The sequence below is a fragment of the Perna viridis genome, chromosome 7, assembly GCF_037379345.1.
Source record: "Perna viridis isolate PV_CMFRI_1.1 ecotype Kerala chromosome 7, ASM3737934v1, whole genome shotgun sequence".
In the NCBI taxonomy this organism is placed as follows: domain Eukaryota; kingdom Metazoa; phylum Mollusca; class Bivalvia; order Mytilida; family Mytilidae; genus Perna; species Perna viridis.
The window spans coordinates 40,418,684-40,439,719 of NC_142451.1; the positions used below are offsets into that span (position 1 = coordinate 40,418,684).

General features: G+C 32.4%; 1 protein-coding gene across 2 annotated transcripts in view; it reads right to left on the minus strand.

Moving 5' to 3' along the window:
* The window catches only part of LOC148612697 (citron rho-interacting kinase-like), a 70,223-nt gene that overhangs the window by 21,193 nt on the left and 27,994 nt on the right, over window positions 1–21,036 (minus strand). For both annotated transcript variants that reach the window (XM_088594353.1, XM_088594352.1), the window contains exons 24-38: window positions 19,992–20,108; window positions 19,225–19,334; window positions 18,083–18,166; window positions 16,967–17,102; window positions 16,022–16,126; window positions 15,102–15,242; window positions 14,271–14,381; window positions 12,628–12,796; window positions 10,868–11,143; window positions 9,128–9,308; window positions 8,097–8,333; window positions 5,812–5,917; window positions 4,840–4,920; window positions 4,061–4,205; window positions 41–282 (exon numbers count right to left, since the gene is read on the minus strand). In XM_088594353.1, the coding sequence (XP_088450479.1) occupies window positions 41–282; window positions 4,061–4,205; window positions 4,840–4,920; window positions 5,812–5,917; window positions 8,097–8,333; window positions 9,128–9,308; window positions 10,868–11,143; window positions 12,628–12,796; window positions 14,271–14,381; window positions 15,102–15,242; window positions 16,022–16,126; window positions 16,967–17,102; window positions 18,083–18,166; window positions 19,225–19,334; window positions 19,992–20,108 (2,241 nt within the window). The remainder of the gene's footprint in view (window positions 1–40; window positions 283–4,060; window positions 4,206–4,839; window positions 4,921–5,811; window positions 5,918–8,096; window positions 8,334–9,127; window positions 9,309–10,867; window positions 11,144–12,627; window positions 12,797–14,270; window positions 14,382–15,101; window positions 15,243–16,021; window positions 16,127–16,966; window positions 17,103–18,082; window positions 18,167–19,224; window positions 19,335–19,991; window positions 20,109–21,036) is intronic.

A 21,036-nucleotide genomic window follows, 5' to 3' on the forward strand; every position in this document is an offset into this window, starting at 1 on the left:
TCATTGATTAGCCACAAAATAAATAGCAGGTTTTAGTTACCTTTCTAAGACAGAATGATTTAAGTTCTGAGTTATATTTCAGTAAGAGGACACGATCAGCCATCCCTACAACCATGTACGATCCAGCCTGGCATTTCCCAGCATCCATCACCGTACATCCAACAATGCCCTCTATCACAGTATGAGGGACAGGGTTTGTTTCTTCTTTGGCCGCAGAGTTAGCCTGGTCTACCCGAGAATGTATCATTCTCTTGTCAATGATAACCACAGATCTCTCACGACCTGATGAGTATAAAAGCTTTTGTAAACATAGTGAGCAAATTTTCATACATATAGTGGGCAAACCTGTATACATAGCTTCTACATAATAGGAGATGCACATCTTCAATATCTATATATTCACTGTGCAAAGTTATATGCAAAGAATAATATTGCTTTATTACTATTTGAATTATAGATTTACATAAAGAAGGAATCCCTAAACATGACTGACCCATGGAGTCTTGGAGCTACTAGACTGGCTTTCACCGTTAGTGACGCAGGTAAAAAAAAATTACAAAGGCACTAACAAGTGTGCCATTTAAAAATTTTAACCTATGACAAGCTATTGAAAACGGATTTGTTCAGTGCATCATGGTTTTCCTTCCCTCTTTCGTCTACCCCGGACATGACTTTAAATGAACAACTTGGCAGGTGTTTCTAGAAAAGCAGAGGACACTTGCCCTACCGGTGCACCTGGTCCATGCTCCCAGTTTTTAGTGGAGTCCGAGTTGCTCATTTGCTTTTGTAGCTTTTTATGTATGATTTTAGTTACTGCATGTTCTTTGTTGTGTGTGTTTGTTTTTCCATGTCTGGTCTTTGTCCCTGGATTACATTCCTTTGATTAGCGCTATAACCTTGGTTCCCTTTATTACTCTATTAACATATGATCTTGCAAATCAATAGGCTTCAGGAATTTCATAGGATGTAATGTGAAATTAATTGAAGGGTTCTTAAAAAGTCTTAGGAAAAAAAGATGGACAGACAGTATTAGTAAGCTAATAAGGCCACCCACAGATCCAAAACCAGCAGCATTCAATTAACAGAAATAATAGTCTAGTCAGTTGACATTTCACAAAGAAAAGGCCAAATGTGACATTAACATTAGAAGTCCAGTGGGAAAGTGTAGAAATCGTCATAAAATAATTAAGTGGGAGACATACGATATGTCACTAGATAATATGTTCATAAAAGTCCATAAAAGAGCATTGGACCAATAACAAAAATCAAAGCACTGATGCCACTGAACCTCGGAAGTCATGAGATATTTATAAGTATTTTAAAATACGCTGATGGTAATTTGTTCTTTCTGTATTTCCAAAAAGACTAATTATTTACAACGGGATCAGCACTTTTACCTCTAGTAAAACCACACATCCACACAATTGTTTTTGTTTTTTTTGGTTTCGCTTCATTTCATTTTTATTTTGTTTCTCAAAGTGTAATCTTTACAACCTATTTAGGTTTAAACGCAGCCAATCACATGGAATCCATATACAGATTAATGCAATATACTTCAAACTTCTATATACATATTTGAATTTTTCTTTGACAATTAATTATGAAAATATAATTTCAATCGTATATTGTAAAAACTGGCAATGTATTTATACGAAATAATTAATTTGATACACTTTAATATTCATCCACCAGATTTCTCTCGTGGTGGAAGTACTTTTGAGGTGGTTATCAACAAGAAGTCATTTTGATATTTTGATCGACATCAGATGGTTATAAGACTAAGAAGTCACATGACGTCCGAGTAAAAACTAATATGAGAGATCAATTGAATTCTGTTTAATAACTATATAAAAAGGTCACAATAAAGAAAAAAAAAACTGTCATTTTATGAAAGGTGACCTTAAAAACAAAGTTCAAATTAAAGATTGTTTTTGTCTGCAAAAACATATGTCTTCCCCCGTCCCACAAACTGTTTTGAGCAGAAATGAAACCTATGCAGGCAAAGAAATGGTTTCCCAATTTTAAATTATTTTCGGTATGAATTTCTATAGGTAAAATCTATCACAATATAGTTTTGGATATTGCAAAGTCCTCTTAACAAGTATTATATAATATCTGAATATTTTTTTTTAATGGAATTGCCCTGATAAGGTAATTCACAGGTTTTTTGGCAAATTTCTAAGTTCAAAGGGGCATAACTCCTACAAAAATTAGGGGATCAAAAATTCCTGGAAATATGCAAAACTACATATGATGATCTAACTACATACCATGTTTCATAAAATTTGGTTCAGTAGTTTGAGGGGAGTGGCGCTGACAAACTTTGTGATGGACAGACAAACAGACAGACAAGCCAAAAACAATATGTCTCCCCACAAAAGTGGGGAGACATAATAAAATTGAAATTATTATAAAAGCAAGGTGACCTACTAGACCTACTTTTACCATTGGTGACCCAAGTAAACAGTCCACGACCTTTAAATCTTGGAAGTAAATTTGAACCCAAGACATAGTGGACAAACTTTAATACACATGAGAAAACCTTCCAGTACTTGTCTGTCGAAGAATCAGGCAAAATGTGTATAAGATTTGGCACATGAAGAAAAAAAAACAAAGATTTATTTGCATAATCCAAGTATTTATACCTAATAACCCCCAGAAATAACCATAAAATTGTTAATTAAGTTTGCCTTTTCAAGATATTGAAAGGACATATTTAGCTCAAATGCACTATGATAAAATGGTGGGAAAATTTTACCGCACCTTTTCCCTATAATTAGTAAAAACAAAAAAACATGTCACAGATGTTTCAGGATAAATTTAAATCCTTTTTCAGTTGTTTTTTAAATGTATTGAATATATTTTAGTCATAAAAGATCATTGAGTTCAATGATGTGCCACCCATTGCCTGATTCTTACATAGAATGGTACTTAATACAAATACTGGTCAAACTTAACATATAAATAGTGGGAAAATTTAAATACAAAGTTGGCAAACATTAATACACATATGCAAAAACATGGTTGGAGGTCTGGCACCATCACTTTCTGTCCATGGCCTTTAAAATTTCATTACCTGGATCCCTTATAATTGACACTATATAGGACTTTAGATTTCCTCAAGTGGACCAGTGATTTGAAACTCTGGAAAGTTCAGAAACTTTCAAATTTTGAGAGTAAAATATGAACTCCTGCCAACCACAAGATGACAGGGTATTCATTGAGTTGTGAATAACTTGCAACTTCAAAATTTCTTGTTATTTGTGCTACCATAAGATTTCTTCATCAGTTTAATAGAAAACCAATTTTAACCACATTTCACTTATGAATTACAGTAAACCATGAAATAATCGCAGCAGATTAATATACGCTATTTTGGCAATAACAACTGTCACATGCATATTTAACAGTTGTGAACATTTTCTCTGTAGAACATTGTAATTTGACTTGAGAAACAACAGCAAATTCAAACTCTGAAAAATATAAAATGTCAACGATAACGACTTGATTATGGAATTTCTCACATGGAGTGAAATAAACTTTGTAGTTTTGATTGCAAGGCTTGCCGAGCTATTCAAACTATAAAATTTATTTCACGAGATGTAAGAAATTCATAATCAAGAAGCTTTGAGTGTAAATTTTGTTTCTCTAATGTCCTAAAAACGTCAAAAATACCCAAAAGTTAAAAACGTGTGAAATGTTATGATTCTGATTCGTACGAAACATGTTGACGTCACACAAACGTACACATTCCAAACAAAAGGAACCCGATCATTTCAAAGGTTTTTTCACTTCAAATCTTCCAGAGTCCCATCATAATTCTTATTTAAGGTAAAAAAAAACACAAAAATTATCTCATTTAACTGAAATATAACTACAATGACAATCAAGGAGATTGCAGATGGAGTCCAAGACAATTAATTTCTAAACCAATCAAACTCCGAGAACAAAAAAATCACTAGTGATGAGAACATTTTTTTCCACACAGGTCAAGCGGTATGAAAATTGAAGCAAAATAAGAGAAGAACAGTTTACAGTATAGAACTTGAATTCTCCCTACCTGTGACAATGACGATAAGATTCAATGATGAGATATAGAGAATCTGGTGAACACTGCTAAATCCTGATAATTTGGTGACAAGAGCATGCTTTCCATTGTAAACATTCACAGAGAATAAGCCTTCATCACAACCTAATAACACCAGCTGAAATTCAAATAGATAAATGCAAATAAAGCAATCACAACAGCTGAAAACATTTTATCAGGAAAAAATCTCATACTTTATATGTCAGGAAAAAAACAAGGTTACATTGTAGTACCTTTATCAAAAGGCTGGCCTGTGAAAAAAAGTAATTCCTACAACAATACAGAATAACTAAAATATAATACAGAGTTGCCTCCCATTTGGACAACACTGATTAACAGTTCAAAAATAGTGCTTTAGCAGTTAGAAACTTAGTTAAAAAATAACATGATTAAAATACCATTCTTAAAGGTACCTAAAATTATTTAAAAGATGATTTAATCTTTTTAAAATTTCTTTTTATGTCAAATACTGTGAAATAACTTTTGTTTGCGGGGCACCAATTTTCGGGGGTTTTTGTGGGTAGGCCAAATCACAGAATTTGGTTCCCAACGAAAAGGAGAATCCCACTGATGTGTATACTGAAAACCTCAAAAACCCCTAATTCAAGAATCCACGAACTTGTGTTTCTACCCTAATCCACAAAAATTGGTATCCATGATTTTAAGTACTTTCACAGTGGCCTATCGAACAGGTTTTCAAGTTACAAGGCAGTCTTCAGCACTCTGCAAGTGACCAAATAAATAGAACAAACCTCTTTACACAGAGCAAAGGAATGGTTAAGTTCAAGTCTTCTGTCACCAGCAAGCTCTAACAGGGTCGTGGAATACATTTTCTGAAAGAAACAAACTACCAAGTTTAATCATATAATACAAAAAAAAAACTAAGTTAACTGTAAAACATATATAAAATTAAAGACTGCTCACAACTGAAGAGAGAATGGTCACTTTTTTACAGTAGTCTGACTGAATATTATAAAGTCACTATATCCAGGGATGATTTTACGAGGTCTACAAACAATGCAGAAATAGGCACAATTGGAAGTAAATATACAGTAAAAAAAGCTATAACGGTAAAATCCAGATTTGAAATAGCAGAATTCTGCTAAAAAGCGGAAAAAAATCATCCCTGTATATCAAAAGGGTTCTTTTTTTTGTAAACATAACCTATTTGTTTTTTAGTTTGTTAAATTTTGTTGTTTGTGTGCTTTTGAATATGTTGATTTCATTTTGGAGCATGTTAGAGTTTAGATAAAAGTGTGCATTTCCTTTGAAAGTTGGTCACAAAAATTATTTCCTATTAGGAACATAACTATTTTCATGTTTACCCATTACCCATCAAGATTGTTCATATAATCAGTAATTAACTACTGTATTAGTTCAAACCGAATAGGGATAAACAAAACTGGCTACTTGTCCCACAGTAGCATTTATGACCCTACAGACCTTGTAGTAAGAACTTAACCTCATATCTAATTTGGCTGTGTAGAACAAGAAACCAAAGATCACATTTTTTAGGGAACACAATCTTGTGATAATGAAAAATATCATCAACATCAAATAAAATTGTTACGTCAAAGCGACTGATGTTGCTGAAAGTCAGTTTTGAATGTCTCACCCTACTGGGCTCACTGTGATATTTTCTGCCTCAATTGCTGTTATTCTGTAAATCCGCTTCCTTTTATGATGATAGACACCATATATACCTTATTTCACAACTAACTTACACTTCTAACTATTGTATCCTTCCTCTGTAGACTTTTGACAGCAGCCTCCAGACAGGCAATCCATTTCTGTTTATCTGAGAAGTTACTAGCCATCAAATATAACACCCTGAAATAACAATATATACCTTTAACGAAATAAACTTTCTTAAGGTTTTTTTCACATAGTGGAGTAGCCATACATGATTTTGCTCCATGTCGAAAAGTAGGAAATTGGGGAAAAATAGGAAATAGGAGAAAAAAATCTGTAAAAAGAGGCTCCCAGGAGCTCACCTGGTTAATTTTTTCCTTTCAAGTGCAATGACTCTTTTATGTTGCTATCCAAAAATTTTCACTCAAAGGAGACATTGGTAGGGCTTATCATAAGGATCATTACATTAATTGATAGTTTCATTCTATCTATTCAAGTTTTTAATATTTTGGATGAAAACTGCTATTTTAAAAAACATAATTTTTGCCTTTCAAGAGCAATAACTCTAATAAGGATTTGTCCAAAAACTTTTATTCCCACTAACTTTTGTAGGCCTTATCATAAGGATCATTCCAGCAACTGAAAGTTTCATTCTATCTATCATAGTTTTCAAGGTATTGGTTTCGAACGGTAAAAAAAGTGTCATTTTTCACCTTTGAAGGGTAATAACTCTTACATGGAGTCGTCAGACAACTTTGATCCCTGGAAGACTTTTGTGGGCCTTATGATAATAATCATTTCAGCAATTAAAAGAATTCGGCTAAACATAACAGTTTTGGAGATATATGCGATAAGCTACTGTCTGACCCCTAAGATCTTTTTTTAGTAACAGGGGCTATGTTTTTTGACGGACCAAAAATCCCCACATCAGTTCTATGCAGAATACCCCAGGCAACATTCATACTAAGTTTGGTTCCAATTGGTCAAGTAGTGTAAAAGAAGACGATTTTTGAAAGAAATAACATTAAAAATAGCAAAAAAAAGTTGAAAAGGGCAATAACTCCCAACATGGCTTAAAAAATTGAGTATGTAACCATGTATAGATCTCATCATGCTGAACACTTTTACCCAATGTCAGAATTTTGCTAAACCTAACAATTTGAAGATATATATGCAAAAAACTACTGTCTGACCCGTAAGTTCTATTTTTAGTCACAGCGGCCATGTTTTTCAACAGGTCAAAAATCCCCACATTAGTTCTATGCAGAATACCCCAAGGATCATTCAGACTAAGTTTGGTTCCAATTGATCAAGTAGTGTCAGAGGAGAAGAGTTTTGAAAAATCGTTAACAACGACAACGGATGCCAAGTAATGGCAATGGCTCACATGGCCTGAAAAAGTAGAAAATCCTACTTAAGTAGAAAGAAAATCATATCTGTGTAGTATAAGTCAGCTCAATATGCATGCAGATTTGCTTCATATTGCTGTATTGCAAGTCAAACCTCTGTAACAATAACTTAACAAAAGTTAATTTCCTATCACTCAAACTTTAGATAACGTCAATAAATCAGGAACTTGTCTCATAATGAACATGCATCTCCCTAGCCAGAAGGTTGTCAAAGATTAAGGTCATCTTCAACTAGGTTCAAGTTGCATATCACCAGTTGAGTTTCATGAAATACTTTTATTTATATGCACTATATATGTAGTAATAAAGCAAACTAAATTGGCAATAAAACGATCAGAAATGACTGAACTGATGTTTATGAAATTGGATCCAACAGGTAGCCAGAAGTTCTGACTTTGGTTTTATGATCTAAGCGAAATTTGAACTGTTCATTATATCTGTTAAAAAAATGGTTTGAAGAGCCAATTTTGAGACAAGGTCAGGATTTATCTTCCTGATCAGCTGGGCTCAAGCTTTATAACATAAGCCAGTGATAAAAGATGGCTCAAAAATGTGTTAATTTCATGACAAGGTCCGGACCAAGGATCCGAAAATTTAACAGCTTAACAGCCCATTACAATATATCTGAACAAGTGAACAAGTTCAGTTTCAACCACATGTGGACGTTCTAACATGTAAACGATACATCCTATCTCTCGGACTTAACTAATCAGTTGCAGGTAAATCACAGACACAGGTGGCTACACATTGGCTAATTTTGACAAACACCTGTCAACTAATTTCCAATAAGCAATGAGAAGACAGAAAGACAGGATGTTTACACATTTATAAAACCATGCAGACTGTAATTTACAAGAGTTGAAAATTTTTTATGTTTCGATATTGGAAAATGGTTGTTAGTCGTTTGCAAGTGTCGGTCAATGAACAGTGTTTTTTTTACCGTTTCTGGACCCTAAGTCCATATTTACCTTCCTGGCCAGCAGGTAGTCAAAGGTTCCTGCTCAAGTTTCATGACATGAGCGAGGTCTGTACTTGTTGTATTTGGCAGCTCAGCAGTACTAATGGCACTATGAACCGTAACATCTGTATTGGGTGGTCCAAGGTCAAATGTGTCAACAGGACTAGCATCATACTCCTGCATAAATAGCAGTAGAATGTTGTTCTCTAGGGAAGCCCAACGTCTCTCCCAACCCTGCTTCTCTGTTCTAAAACAAATTTATGGGGAAAAAAACATTAATCAATGGTTTGAAAATAAGAGTGAATAAAAAATAATATCTTCACAGTTTAGGAGGACTGGGACAAGGACAAGCAAAAGTCATTAGCAACAGATTACAGACATGATTTTACAAAGCCAACCAAAAAAGTGGAAATTGTCTAAATCTGAAGTAAACTTACGGTAAAAAAGAATCTTAACGGAAAATTCTGTTTTTGAAAAGGTGGATTTCTGCTTTAAAGCGGACAAAAATCATGTCTGAGATTATGACATCAGTCTTCACAAAGTTCTTTCCAAAAATGGTGGCCAAATGCCCACCAAATATTAAAAAAATGCAGGACCAAAGCAGTCTTTACCGGAATTTTTTTTTCCTATTTCAGTTCAAACATTGCACAAGATTTAACAAGAGTTATGGTTCTTTCACCAAATTAAGCTCTGGAACAAATTCAAACTTCCAGAGAGCCAGAAAACAAGTTTCTTCAAGTCCAATCACAAAATTGTCAAGTTTTGTCAGCTGGAACAAGAGACTTCGTGAAGACTGTGACATTAACTTATTTGCAGCTCAATTTCCAGATAGTGTAAAATTGAAGGTGAACTTAACAAAATTTGATTCTGAAATTTTATATGTAATTTTTCTGTACCAAAGTTAAATTGGATGTTTGAAAATAAGAAATCAAAAATAAGTATTTAAATGATCTTAGTTGGAAACAATTTCTTTGAAACAGAACATAAAACAGACAAACTTGTTTATAATGAAGAGAAACATTCTAAAGCAATAATACTAACTTGGGGACTTTTAGCCATCCTTCCATTTTGATAGGAATATCTCCAAGGACAGGTGAATATTTCTGACTGGATTTTTCTACTTGACCCATAATACTGGAGAATTGCTGGATATATTCTATAGGTAAACCACAGTTATCCTTCGCTGAAGAGGCACATTTTGGATGGCATGTCATATGGCACTCTGGAATAAAGAAAAACGATCAAGTCCATTCAACGTTACTATAAACATTAATTTTCATGGTTGCTAATTTTCGAAAAAAACAAAAAAAAACAATTAGCATTACAGTGTGTTAAATTCAATTTCACATGTACCATTTTTCACAGTTTTCTGTCCGCTGCTAAAAATAGCGAAAATTAGTACATTGCGAAAAATAATATGTTAACAATAACTTCTTGGTTCTCAGGCTATTGTTAATGAAAACCAATGAGGAAGAGGGGCATTTATTGTTAAAGTACTATTGTTCTTGGGGTAATAATTTTCGTGGTTATTGTGGGTAGGCCAAACCAAGGAAATTTAGTTCCCAAGGAAAGGGAGATTTCAGTTAATATGTAAACCTCAAAACCACAAATTCAAGAATCCACAAATTCAAGAACTTGTGTTTCTTCCATAATCCATGAAAATTGGTATCTATAAATTAAAGTACTTTCACAGTATTCCCTTTATATTGCATTATTAACAACATTCCCACACAACAACTTCATTTGTCGCTGGTGACGGAGAAGTAGAATCCTAGAACACTATGATGACAGTGCTTTTCACATTGTTCATAGACAAACAATTGATGAGGGTGGTGACTTGCATTTTCATCTTATTAATATGGCAATTCAAATGGGTAGGCTTTCAAAATCATTATGCTAATGGTACGATGATTGTAGAAATTCTTCACAAAATTTACTTGAATATGTAATACTGAAAATTCACATTTTTTTCCTATTCTGCTAACTGACAGCATGGAGGCAAATTACTCACACATGTAAACAATATTCATACACTTTTGTAGTAAATTACAAATATGATTTTAAAGTACACATTCTCAGCTTTATTTTGACTACTTTTGATCGGAAGACACACAAATAATGCACTTACAATGCATAGATCTAGGTTCAATGTGTTTTTGGTACTACATAGTGGGATGGCCATTTGACCTGGAAGTGGTTAGTGAGACATAAGGATAATACATCTGATTAAATTGTAACAAGGCAGAATAGGGTATAATCAACTCATGATGTTTGTTTATTAAGTACTTCTCCATCTAAGAATCAGGAAAAATGTGTATAGGGTGTGGAACATGAAGAAAAAGAGATTTCATTGCATTATCCAAGTATTTATACCTCATTACCACAAATATTACTGTCAAAGCGTTTGTAAAGTTTGCCTTTTCAAGATATCAATAGGTCAAATTTAGTTGAAATGCACAATGGAAAAATGGCGGGAAAAGTTTCCAGAACTTTTTCCTTATATAAGCAGTCAAAAAATACCTATGTTACCAATGCATCAAGATAAATTGAAATAGCTTTTCAGTTGTTTTCTAGATGTATTTGAATATATTTGTGGCAAAAAAAAAATCAAATTGAGAAAAATGATGTGCCACTCATTGCCTGATTAATACACAGAATGGTACTTGAATAAATACTTGTGGTTCTTAACTGTCCAAAACTGAACTTATGTGTGAAGCTACATTTTCTGTTATAACCTTTATTTCCGTTTTATAGAATAGAACAAAGCTGTTCTAGAAGTACCTTGACATTTTGATGCCTGTTTCACGAAGGGTACACTGCCGAGACAAACACCACACTTGGTAGCCCTGGTGTTCAGTCCTGTAGCAAACCTATGTGGAATTCTATGATTCATCCTTTGTTGAGTTGAGTTACAGTGTATACTACCCACTCTCTTTACACTGGGTGTCAGCATGCCATGGGTTGACGGAGTCCGACTCAAGGTCTCCACAGCTTTCTTCATGTCTGGGGTGATGGTGTCTTTGTAGTTATCCATCAATGGTCCCTTTAATCTTAATACTGTAACAGAGACAAGAGGTTTGTAATGTTTATGGAAAATTTATACCAAAGCAATAAGAAACTTTGACCTAAATTGCATTTCTCAAAAAAGTGGGGGTATGAAGAAAAAGATCAATGGAAATCTGCCAGTATGCTTTCATAAAACCTAGAAATTCTATTAGGTCACAATATACATGTATTATACAAATCAAACACATACAAATATCAAATCACTAGTTTTCAAGAAAAAAAATACATGAACTCAATAAGAAAAAAGTCATATCTAAAAAAAATTTCAAATTCATTCTTACATACTACTTTTTTTTAAATCATCAAATCAAACTAATTGTATTGATAGTAAGGCAAATATAGAAAAAAAACACAAGGAATCTCCTCAATAGCTACTGATGTCTTTTTACACAATGGAAAGAGACAAATCTAATAGTTATGTTAGTAATTATTGTTATTTTGTAATTAAGTAATTATATCATATAACAGAAGATCTTTTTTATCACAGGGAGATATATATGTATGATCACAAATTACATTTTACTGTTTAAAAAGTATACGACAATTTTTTCAGAAGTATTGTTTATGAAAATTTGGTTATATCTAATGCTGGAATAAAACTATAACAAGGCTGACATATACTGCTAATAAAAGCTATCCAAAAACCAAAGCAAAAATCCTGATTATATTCTGTCAAACTCACCTGGTGCTAAAATATACAACAACAAAGAAGGAAAGTGATTATAATTTATTCCTTTGAGGAGGTAGACCTGGGGTAAGGGATATGTTTGTATCATATACAATTTCACAAAAGCCTTTCAAGCTTTCCTTTGAAACAGAATAAAATCTGACCAAGTTACTTTGATGCTTACATGAGAGTGGTATAAAATAGTGAATAGAAACGTTCCAATGATTTGTAAGAGTTATGTCCCTTACCCTAGGTCTACTACATTAATCATACATAAGTGCTGTGCAAAATAAAGTCATGGTGAAATTTTAAGAACTCTCTGGAATGCCAAACTATTTTGGTTAATGTAAAAGAAATAATGTAAAATTCAGTTCCTAAGCTACATATTTAAAACAATACTGCCTAGACTGATTCGCAAATGAAGTTAAAGTCATTAGACAATGCCTATTGTTAAAAATAGTGACACATGACCTCATAATTGCTGTGTTTTTTTTACTAAATTAATCTCTTTACCACTTAAACCTAAACCACATATTTTTAATGTGCATTTGTGCTTATACAATACAAAAAAAAAAGATGCACACAAATTTCAAAGTTAATGAAATAACTTACTTGAAGTAATCTTATAACATTTACCTGTCAAAGATCCTATTCTAGTTTAGTTTTTGGTAATGAAATCAAATTACGTTGTCACCAAAAACAAGACAATTATGCAAAGTAGGGTAGCTGAACATAATGATTACCTTTAAAAAAAAAAACCAACAACTTGATGGTTAAAAATGAAAGATCATATTTCTACATATCTTACATTCATTAGCCTGGGTGAAGTTCTCTTGTCTGAGTCTGTCGACCTGTTCCTGCAGTCTAGCATTCTTCTTTTTCTCTTGCTCAAGGGCAGCTGCTAGATCTCCCACAGCATTGAATGATGGGCTAATGGTTAATTTGTCTTTACCTTTGCCACCAAACAGTTTACCAGACTGAAGAAAAATTTGATAAATGTTGATAATCATGTAAATACTGTGAAAGTACTTTAATTCTTCGATACCAATTTTCATGGCTTAGGGAAGAAACACAAATTCATGGATTCTTTAATTCATGGTTTTAAGGTTTTCAGTATACACATCAATGGGAATCTCCTTTAAGTCAGGAACCAAATATCGTGGTTTGGCTTACCCATGAAAACCACGAAAATTGGTACCCCACGAGCAATAGTACTTTCACAGTACATGTATAAACTATTACTCCAAAAACCACCTTAGCAGTTACTGGATACAACCTTCATTATAAGAATCATGGATTCATAGCCAGTTTTTCTTCTAAATCAATATCACATCAAACTTATCAATACTAGTGACTAATTCTGTAGTCATTTACATAGTACATTTTGCCAGAACTGCTAAGAATTCAGAAATATAGAATTACACAACATATTCCTGATATAATTCTCAATGTATACTGTTTGAAGGGTGCAATATAAAACAATTTTTATCACTTCAAGTTGTATTATAAATTTTCTGACTAAGAAAGGATATACACCATATCAACATTTAATTCCATCAAATAAATAGTTTTATATGTAAAACGAAAACAATAAACCCATCATTATTCTTGAGTATGTGGTAATAGGATTTCTGATTATATGAATATAATTAATAATACATACTTCATGCTATTGAATAAAAACAACAAAATGTACATTATTTAGGATATCATACATGTAACTGTTGACATTCAAAATATAAAAGACATCTGCCTACTTTGTGAAATTTTGAATTTGACATTTACTTGACAAATGAAACTAATCCAGATGGAAAGAAAATGATACAGACATGAAAAAAAATTTCTTATTTTAATGGTAACCAATGTTAAGCTGAATGAAGGATTAATGATAATCAGAGAATCAAGTTTTACAAATGCAGACAGAAGTATGCTGAAAGGAAAACCAATAACAGCTGAAATTTTAGACTGCAAAAAAATGAATATTTGTAAACATATTAATTATCACGATTGCTAAATTTCATGCTATCTGTCAAGTGAACATATTTGCGGGTATCATTTTTCACAGTTTCTAAATCAAATTAGGGTTATGTATTGTTAAAATTCAATTTCGTAAGTACTTTTTTTCATTGTTTCCTGTCCACCCTGAAAATAGATACATTTACAGTAGTCAGAAACATAGAAACAGGAAAGTAAACTATCCATAGTCTTATGAAGGTAGGCCTAGGGTAAGGGATACAACTCTTGAAAACAGTGATATGTTTGTATCATATTCAATTTCACCAAAGCCTATCAAGCTTTCATTTGATAAAGAATGAAACCAATCTAAGTTAGTTTGATGCTTACATGAGATTGATGTAATATGCTGAATACAAACATTCCAATGATTTGTAAAAGTTGTGTCCCTTACTCTTGGTCTACCTCCTTAAGTACAACCAAACAATAAATACTTACCTTTTTCTTTTTACCATTGTTTTCCTTATACAACTCCTGTAGGTAGTCTATCAGTTTCATTTGTTGGTTCAGTGTACTCTGGAACCTGAAGGTGTCCAAGAAATGTAATCCCTGTAATTAAAGTAACTGTATAAAAAAGATATTTTCAAACATTCTCATAATTAAAACTTTTTTCTAACTATGCTTAAAAGTCTAAACTTAGTAAAAAAAAAAGTCTGTCAAACAGTAAAATAAAACAGTTTATTTTCGGCATAATATATCCACACACATGTATGTATTATCCATCAGATCGTAGTTCTTTATAGATTTTAGGCTACACTATGAAATTGTTCACTTGTAGGTTATGTCCCCTTTTTCATTCAGAAAAAAAATAATAACTTTAGCCAGGCCTTTGAAAATCTTGTTCAAACACCAGTCACTTCCAATAAAAGTACTTTAAACTATTGAAAATCCAGAATACATGTCAAGTCCAAAGCACATTTACTTCTATAAAGTATGGACCAGTATAAACAGAAACTTCTATGAACAAAATGCTTATTTTAAAAGATTGCTACCTATAGCAATAAGTCCCCCGCTGCCGCAAAAATAGTTTCATTGCAGAAGCCCAATACCTGCTGTAAAATTTGTCAAATGGCTGAACAATATGATTAACAATATATGGTGACTAACAATTCTACAAAATTTAAAAATAAACTGTTAAGCAGTTTCTGAGGAGTTGCATCCAAAACGTGTGACAGAAGGATGCCTGGATACCAATATTACTATGTCCCCTTCCACATTGTGGTGGGAACTAACTTGTTGCACAGACTGTGCCAATGATGTGGAGTCTACCTGCAGAGCTTCAGCAAAGTTCTCTAAGTCCACCTTCTCACCAAAGATCATTTCAAACTTATCCATGGCTTCCTCTAAGTTATGTTTAATCTTTAGATTCTTCTTCCTCAGTTCCTGGTTTTCTGTGATCAGCTGAGATATCTGGAAAATCATGGAAGATTAAAATTTGGGTAAAATTATTTTGAAATAATTCAAAGAGTAATCAAGGGAACCAAGGTTATAGCGGTAATCAAAAGAATATAATCCAGGGACAAAGACCAGACATGGAAAACAGACACACACAACAAAGAACATAAAGTAACTGAAATCATACATACAAAGTAACAAAAGTAAATGAGCAACTCGGACTCCACTAAAAACTGGGAGCATGGACCAGGTGCACCGGTAGGGTAAGCGTCCTCTGCTTTTCTAGAAACACCCGCCGAGTTGCTCATAAAAAGTCAAGTCCGGGGCAGACAAACAAGGAAAGGTAAACTATGGCCCGTTGAATAAATCAGTTTTCATGATGCTGATGGATACATCATAACGATCCACGAGTTCATGATGACGACCATAAAACTTCTGTAGTGATGACTTCGATCTTGTAGCAACATAACCCTGTTCCAGAAGCCTATTTGTTAGAGTTCTAGCGCGATACAAAAAGTTTGCGTAGTAATTTATTTTTATGTCTAAAGCAAGGACTCATAAAAGAACTCTGAAATTTTTCACCAGTATTGAACTTTTTTAAAGCTTTTTGTTGTAATGCAGTGTAGGAAGCTCTTAAGCCCAGGTCAACTCATTCAATTATAGTAGGATTACACACTTCCCCAGTGTGCTGTTGCTTACCAAAGTAAACAATTTAATTTACTCTTACAATGCATTTTCCATTTGTAAACGGATGATAAGAATCAAAGTGTGGGGGGGGGGGAGACATAATTTACCTCCTCCTTTAATTTCCTTTTGTCCTCTGTTTCTACATCCATCAACCTCTTTATATTTTCTGATGACATTTCCTGTTTCTGTAGCTGCTCTCTCAGCTGACCAATCTACAAAACAATCACGTTAACAGAGAATCACTGTAGCTTCTAAGGACAAAACAATCACGTTAACAGAGAATCACTGTAGCACCTAAGGACAAAACAATCACGTTAACAGAGAATCACTGTAGCACCTAAGGACAAAACAATCACGTTAACAGAGAATCACTGTAGCTTCTAAGGACAAAACAATCACGTTAACAGAGAATCACTGTAGCACCTAATGACAAAACAATCACATTAACAGAGAATCACTGTAGCACCTAAGGACAAATTAATCACGTTCACAGAGAATCACTGTAGCACCCAAGGATGGACTTATTTTAAATTTCCAAGAAAGCTCTTACATTACTGACTGAAAAACTCTTGCAGTTCTGAAAAGATTTGGGATAAAACAAAAATAAACTTGGCATACCTGATTTACTTTTTTAACTTAATCTCAACTAATATTAAACCAGTAACATTATAGCCAAAGTCCACAATCATAATTAAGTCATTATTGTAAAATGGTAATGATTCAATCATTTTCAAGATTCTGTCAAATGTATAAAATCATTGGATTTTTTTTTTATGAATTAAGAAGCAGTCTTTATAAAAATCAGACAGGAGGTGATTCATGCATGTCAAAAACCCATAGCATATGTAGACTGAAAAAGCATCACTTTCTTCACCATGAAGCACATAAGCATGGGCAGTGTCTGAATTTCATATGGACAGGTACTTAATAAAAAAAAGAAGTTGATATATTCTTGTATATGTATCAACTAAATGTCTAGCATACTTTTTGTAGTGCAATTATGTATTCCAATTATGTCCTTTAAAATACCACGAGAGAGATGGCTTCCATACCTCTATATTGAACTTTTGAGCAGATCTATTAGCCTCCCAGACTTTATGGTTCAGTTCCTCAACCTCTACTTTGTGTTTAGCTTTAGCTTGTTGGAGCTGGTCTTTGAACTTGTGAATCTTGTGACTGGCAGATTGTCTACAATTAAAGAAAAATGATATCAGAAAAAAACAAAGCAAACAAAAAAAAACAACCCATACACTGGTATTAACTTACATATTTTTTTTGTAAAAATCAAAAATGTTTCAGTAATTTTTTTTCTATTAGATAGTTTTCTTTTAAACTTCAATGGAAGTGAAATGTTACTGAAACAAAGTTTATCTAATCATCAAATACACCTTGAAGTATTGAACCCTAAAAAAATATTTTCTTCAAATCATGGATAAATGTCTTAATAACATGTTGCAGACAAATGTTATATGATACTTCTTTCTTATAAAACATGGTTAAAGAAATAAAAACAAAAAGTAACAAGAGTCTTTGTTTGTCCTCCTAATAAAATGCTTTTGCAGCTAAAAATAATTATTTAGATACTTATTTTGATTGTTTCTAACAATTTTCTTCCTTAAAACTAAGTCTTAAAATGAAAAATTACAAAATTTGAGTCACAACCAAATCAGGAAATGTCTGATTTTCCCGACTTTTCATTTTGTTTTATAAGCCATTTCATAATCAGATGTCAATTTTATCATGCTTCAAAATTAAAATTATCCAATTTATATAGTGAATATAAGTTTCTTTCCTTAAAATTTCTGAAGGAAATACTGCATCAGGGTAAATAAATTGACTGCAGTGCAAAATACTGATCTTTTCTTACAAAATTTTTCTGCAATGTATGTGTAAAAAAAAATTTTTTAACACATTTTGACATTCCAAATTGCACTGAGTACAATACATAAATGCATACTTTACACACCTTAATACAGTATGAGTAATTCTGAAAAGAAACAATCTGCAATATGAATTTAAAAACAAACTATTTTTTTCTTATACTCTTTAATCTAAGAAGCATTGTTGAGGCACAGTATAAAGTCATTAATAAAGATAATGAATTCTACTTTCTTCATGAAATAAAATATGAGCCTTGCAACAAACACTGTACAGAAATCAAAACTTACTTAGCCTCTTCCAAGGCATGTATTTTCTGTGTTGTGCCCTCAATCTCTTCCTCTCTTTCATCTACAGCCACCTCAAATGTTTTCCTATTAGTAAATGAAACATAAATTCTTCAAATATAAGTTTATATATAATAATAAAAATTTTGAAACTATATTTGGAACTATACAAAAATAAAATAATAAATTCAATGATCCACATTATAACAAATTAAAATTCATTCAATCAAATCTCCCCATAAAATTTGCTTACACTGAACAATATTATAAAAATTAACACTGCCCGTCACACTGAAAGTGGATTACCGTGTCAACATTTTGTCACACTATAGAGGTGTTCTACCCGGATTTTTGGATAGCTCTGTATTCAGTGTGTATGACATGAAATTAATTGGTCCTGTATCAAAACATGTCGCTTCATATTAAATATATTATTTAAAAATTGATCTGTGTTTTCAACATATACTTTACTGTTTATGTTTATATGAATAATTCATAGGTAAATATTTTACCATTGCACATCAATTGCAGTAATTATAACTTTAATATTGTATTTCAGTTTTTTTTTTCTTTTTAAATTCAACTCAAAAATTAAAAAGATATTTCATCAAATTATGAAAAGTAATTCTTCATAAACATTTCCTCTAATTCATACACACCAAGGGTTCTTCAATGATGTTCTATCGGCAAATTTTTGCTGACAGCAGGCCCATTGCAAATAACAATTTAAGTAACACTCCACATAAGAATCATGCAAAATGGGATTCATGGTTGGAAAGCCTACCTATTTTTATATTTGACATTTTGTTTAAAATGATATAGTAAGCAGAAATTTACATGTGGCTTTTCAAACAACCCTTGTTCTTAGGAGATAAAAATTATATAGAGTGTACTGTAGAATTCAAAATTGACGGAGATAACTCTGTAAATAAAACTAAAATACAATAGAAACAGTTGGATTTTCAATGTGGATTATTTCCTAAGAGCAGACAGATTGGAATGAATATTTATAAATTTAATTTCATCATTTTAGATCTATAAAGCAACTAGATAAAAATAAAAATATGTATTTATGTCAGGTGTATCACATATTACAGCATTTGCATGATTCTTACAAAAACTGCTACTTATATAGTCCAACTCACTTGATTTTCTCCCATTCAGTCTGTCTCTCCTCATTCTCAGCATTAATAGCTTCTAAATCTCGGATCTGTTCTTCTAATTCACCACAAATGTGTTGTAACTTCTCTACTTTCTGGAGTCAGAAATCAGTTATAATTATGATAAAGGTTTGTATGCTTTAAATGTAAAGTGCAACATGCTGAGTTTTGGATCTACATTTTTTTATGCAAAAAAATATGGGACAACTTGTTTCCTAAATCATGGTCAATTTGAAAAATGTTGTAAGTGTAAAATTCAACTGAAATTATTACAGACAAAAAGATTGTTAATTGTGCTGCCATTACTTATAATTAACTGAATACATTTATATGACTTGCGAAACAAACAAACAAACCTCCCTAACTATGTCAAAAATTCAAGAAGCCTATACATCTATTACTCAGCAAGAAGGATAAACTTTTTTTATAGGGACAAAGAATTAGTCATATACATATGTTGATCCTTTGTCAAAACATGAATGACTCCAAATCTTGTTGTCGGAAGTGACATTATGCAATTAGGATGTGATCGTTTGAACTTTTAACGAAGAGGCATATCATGTGTTATAGAATATTCCTTTTGGTCAAGACATTAGCAATATAACAATAAAACAATACATTATCAATAAAACTAAATGTAATTTTAGTAAAATAGCTAAGTCCCTTATTGGCAAAGCCTAAAACCATATAAAAAAATGAACAACACTCATTCACAGAAAAATTCCCCTGTATTTCTATATTCCTGTAAATACCTTAGTTTCCACCTGTAACTGATGTTCTTTCTGTTGTAAGTTATCCTTCAGAGTTTGTCTCTCCATGACCGCTGAACTTTTCTCTCTCTGTATTTTACTCATCCTTTCATCTTGTTCCTGTACAGACACACAAGTAGGGTTAATTCAATTTCAGAAAAAAAAAACAGACTTAATACCATTCAAAGTTTATTTCTTAGTACTCAGGCCGTTTTACATTATAACCCAAATGAAAGGAATGCTTTAATTTTTACCTTTAATTGCATGAAAATGATGTGGGTGCTTCTTACATTGTTCATAGACAGATGAATAAAAGAGGTGCTATTTTGTTTCTATTATTTCATTGATAAGGAAATACAAATGGCTAATAAGACACCCTCAAACGAGGCAAAGGAGGGCCTGAGAATCAGGAAATTAACTTCAAATGGCCTTAAACCCAACATGCTGATTTTCTTTCTCTTAATATCACCTGGGAGTTTAGAAGGCATTGTATCTTTATATGGAATGATCTAATTACCTCTAATTACCAACTCTGTATCATAGTGAATTTAATTCACACAAGATTTCCCCAAAATTACAATATTTCACATACAAATTGGGTGTAAACAGCCAAATCATATTTCCAAAAGGAGGGGACACATTTCCTAATCATTAACTAAACTCTGAAAGAATCACAATTACAGATAGCAGTTTTTTATTGAACGTTCCCCGTGTAATAAATTTCGATAATTCACACTGTGAAATAAATAAGGTAATTTCACTCTCGGACTTCTTCCTGCCAAAACATCACAACTTGGATATCAATCCGCCAATCACAGAATTTTAAATTCATATTTAAAATATTGATAAATTATGAAGAAAATCTGTATAATAAATAGGATAATCAATTGGTTATAGTGAATAACCAAAATATGAACACTTGTGCAAAGAACATTTCAGGATTTAACTCGTGCACGGAACAAGTTCCGCTCATTCATTAAATCTAGGAGTCATCAACATCCCACATATGTAGATCCTCTGTCAAAATATGAATGGCTCAAATTCAACA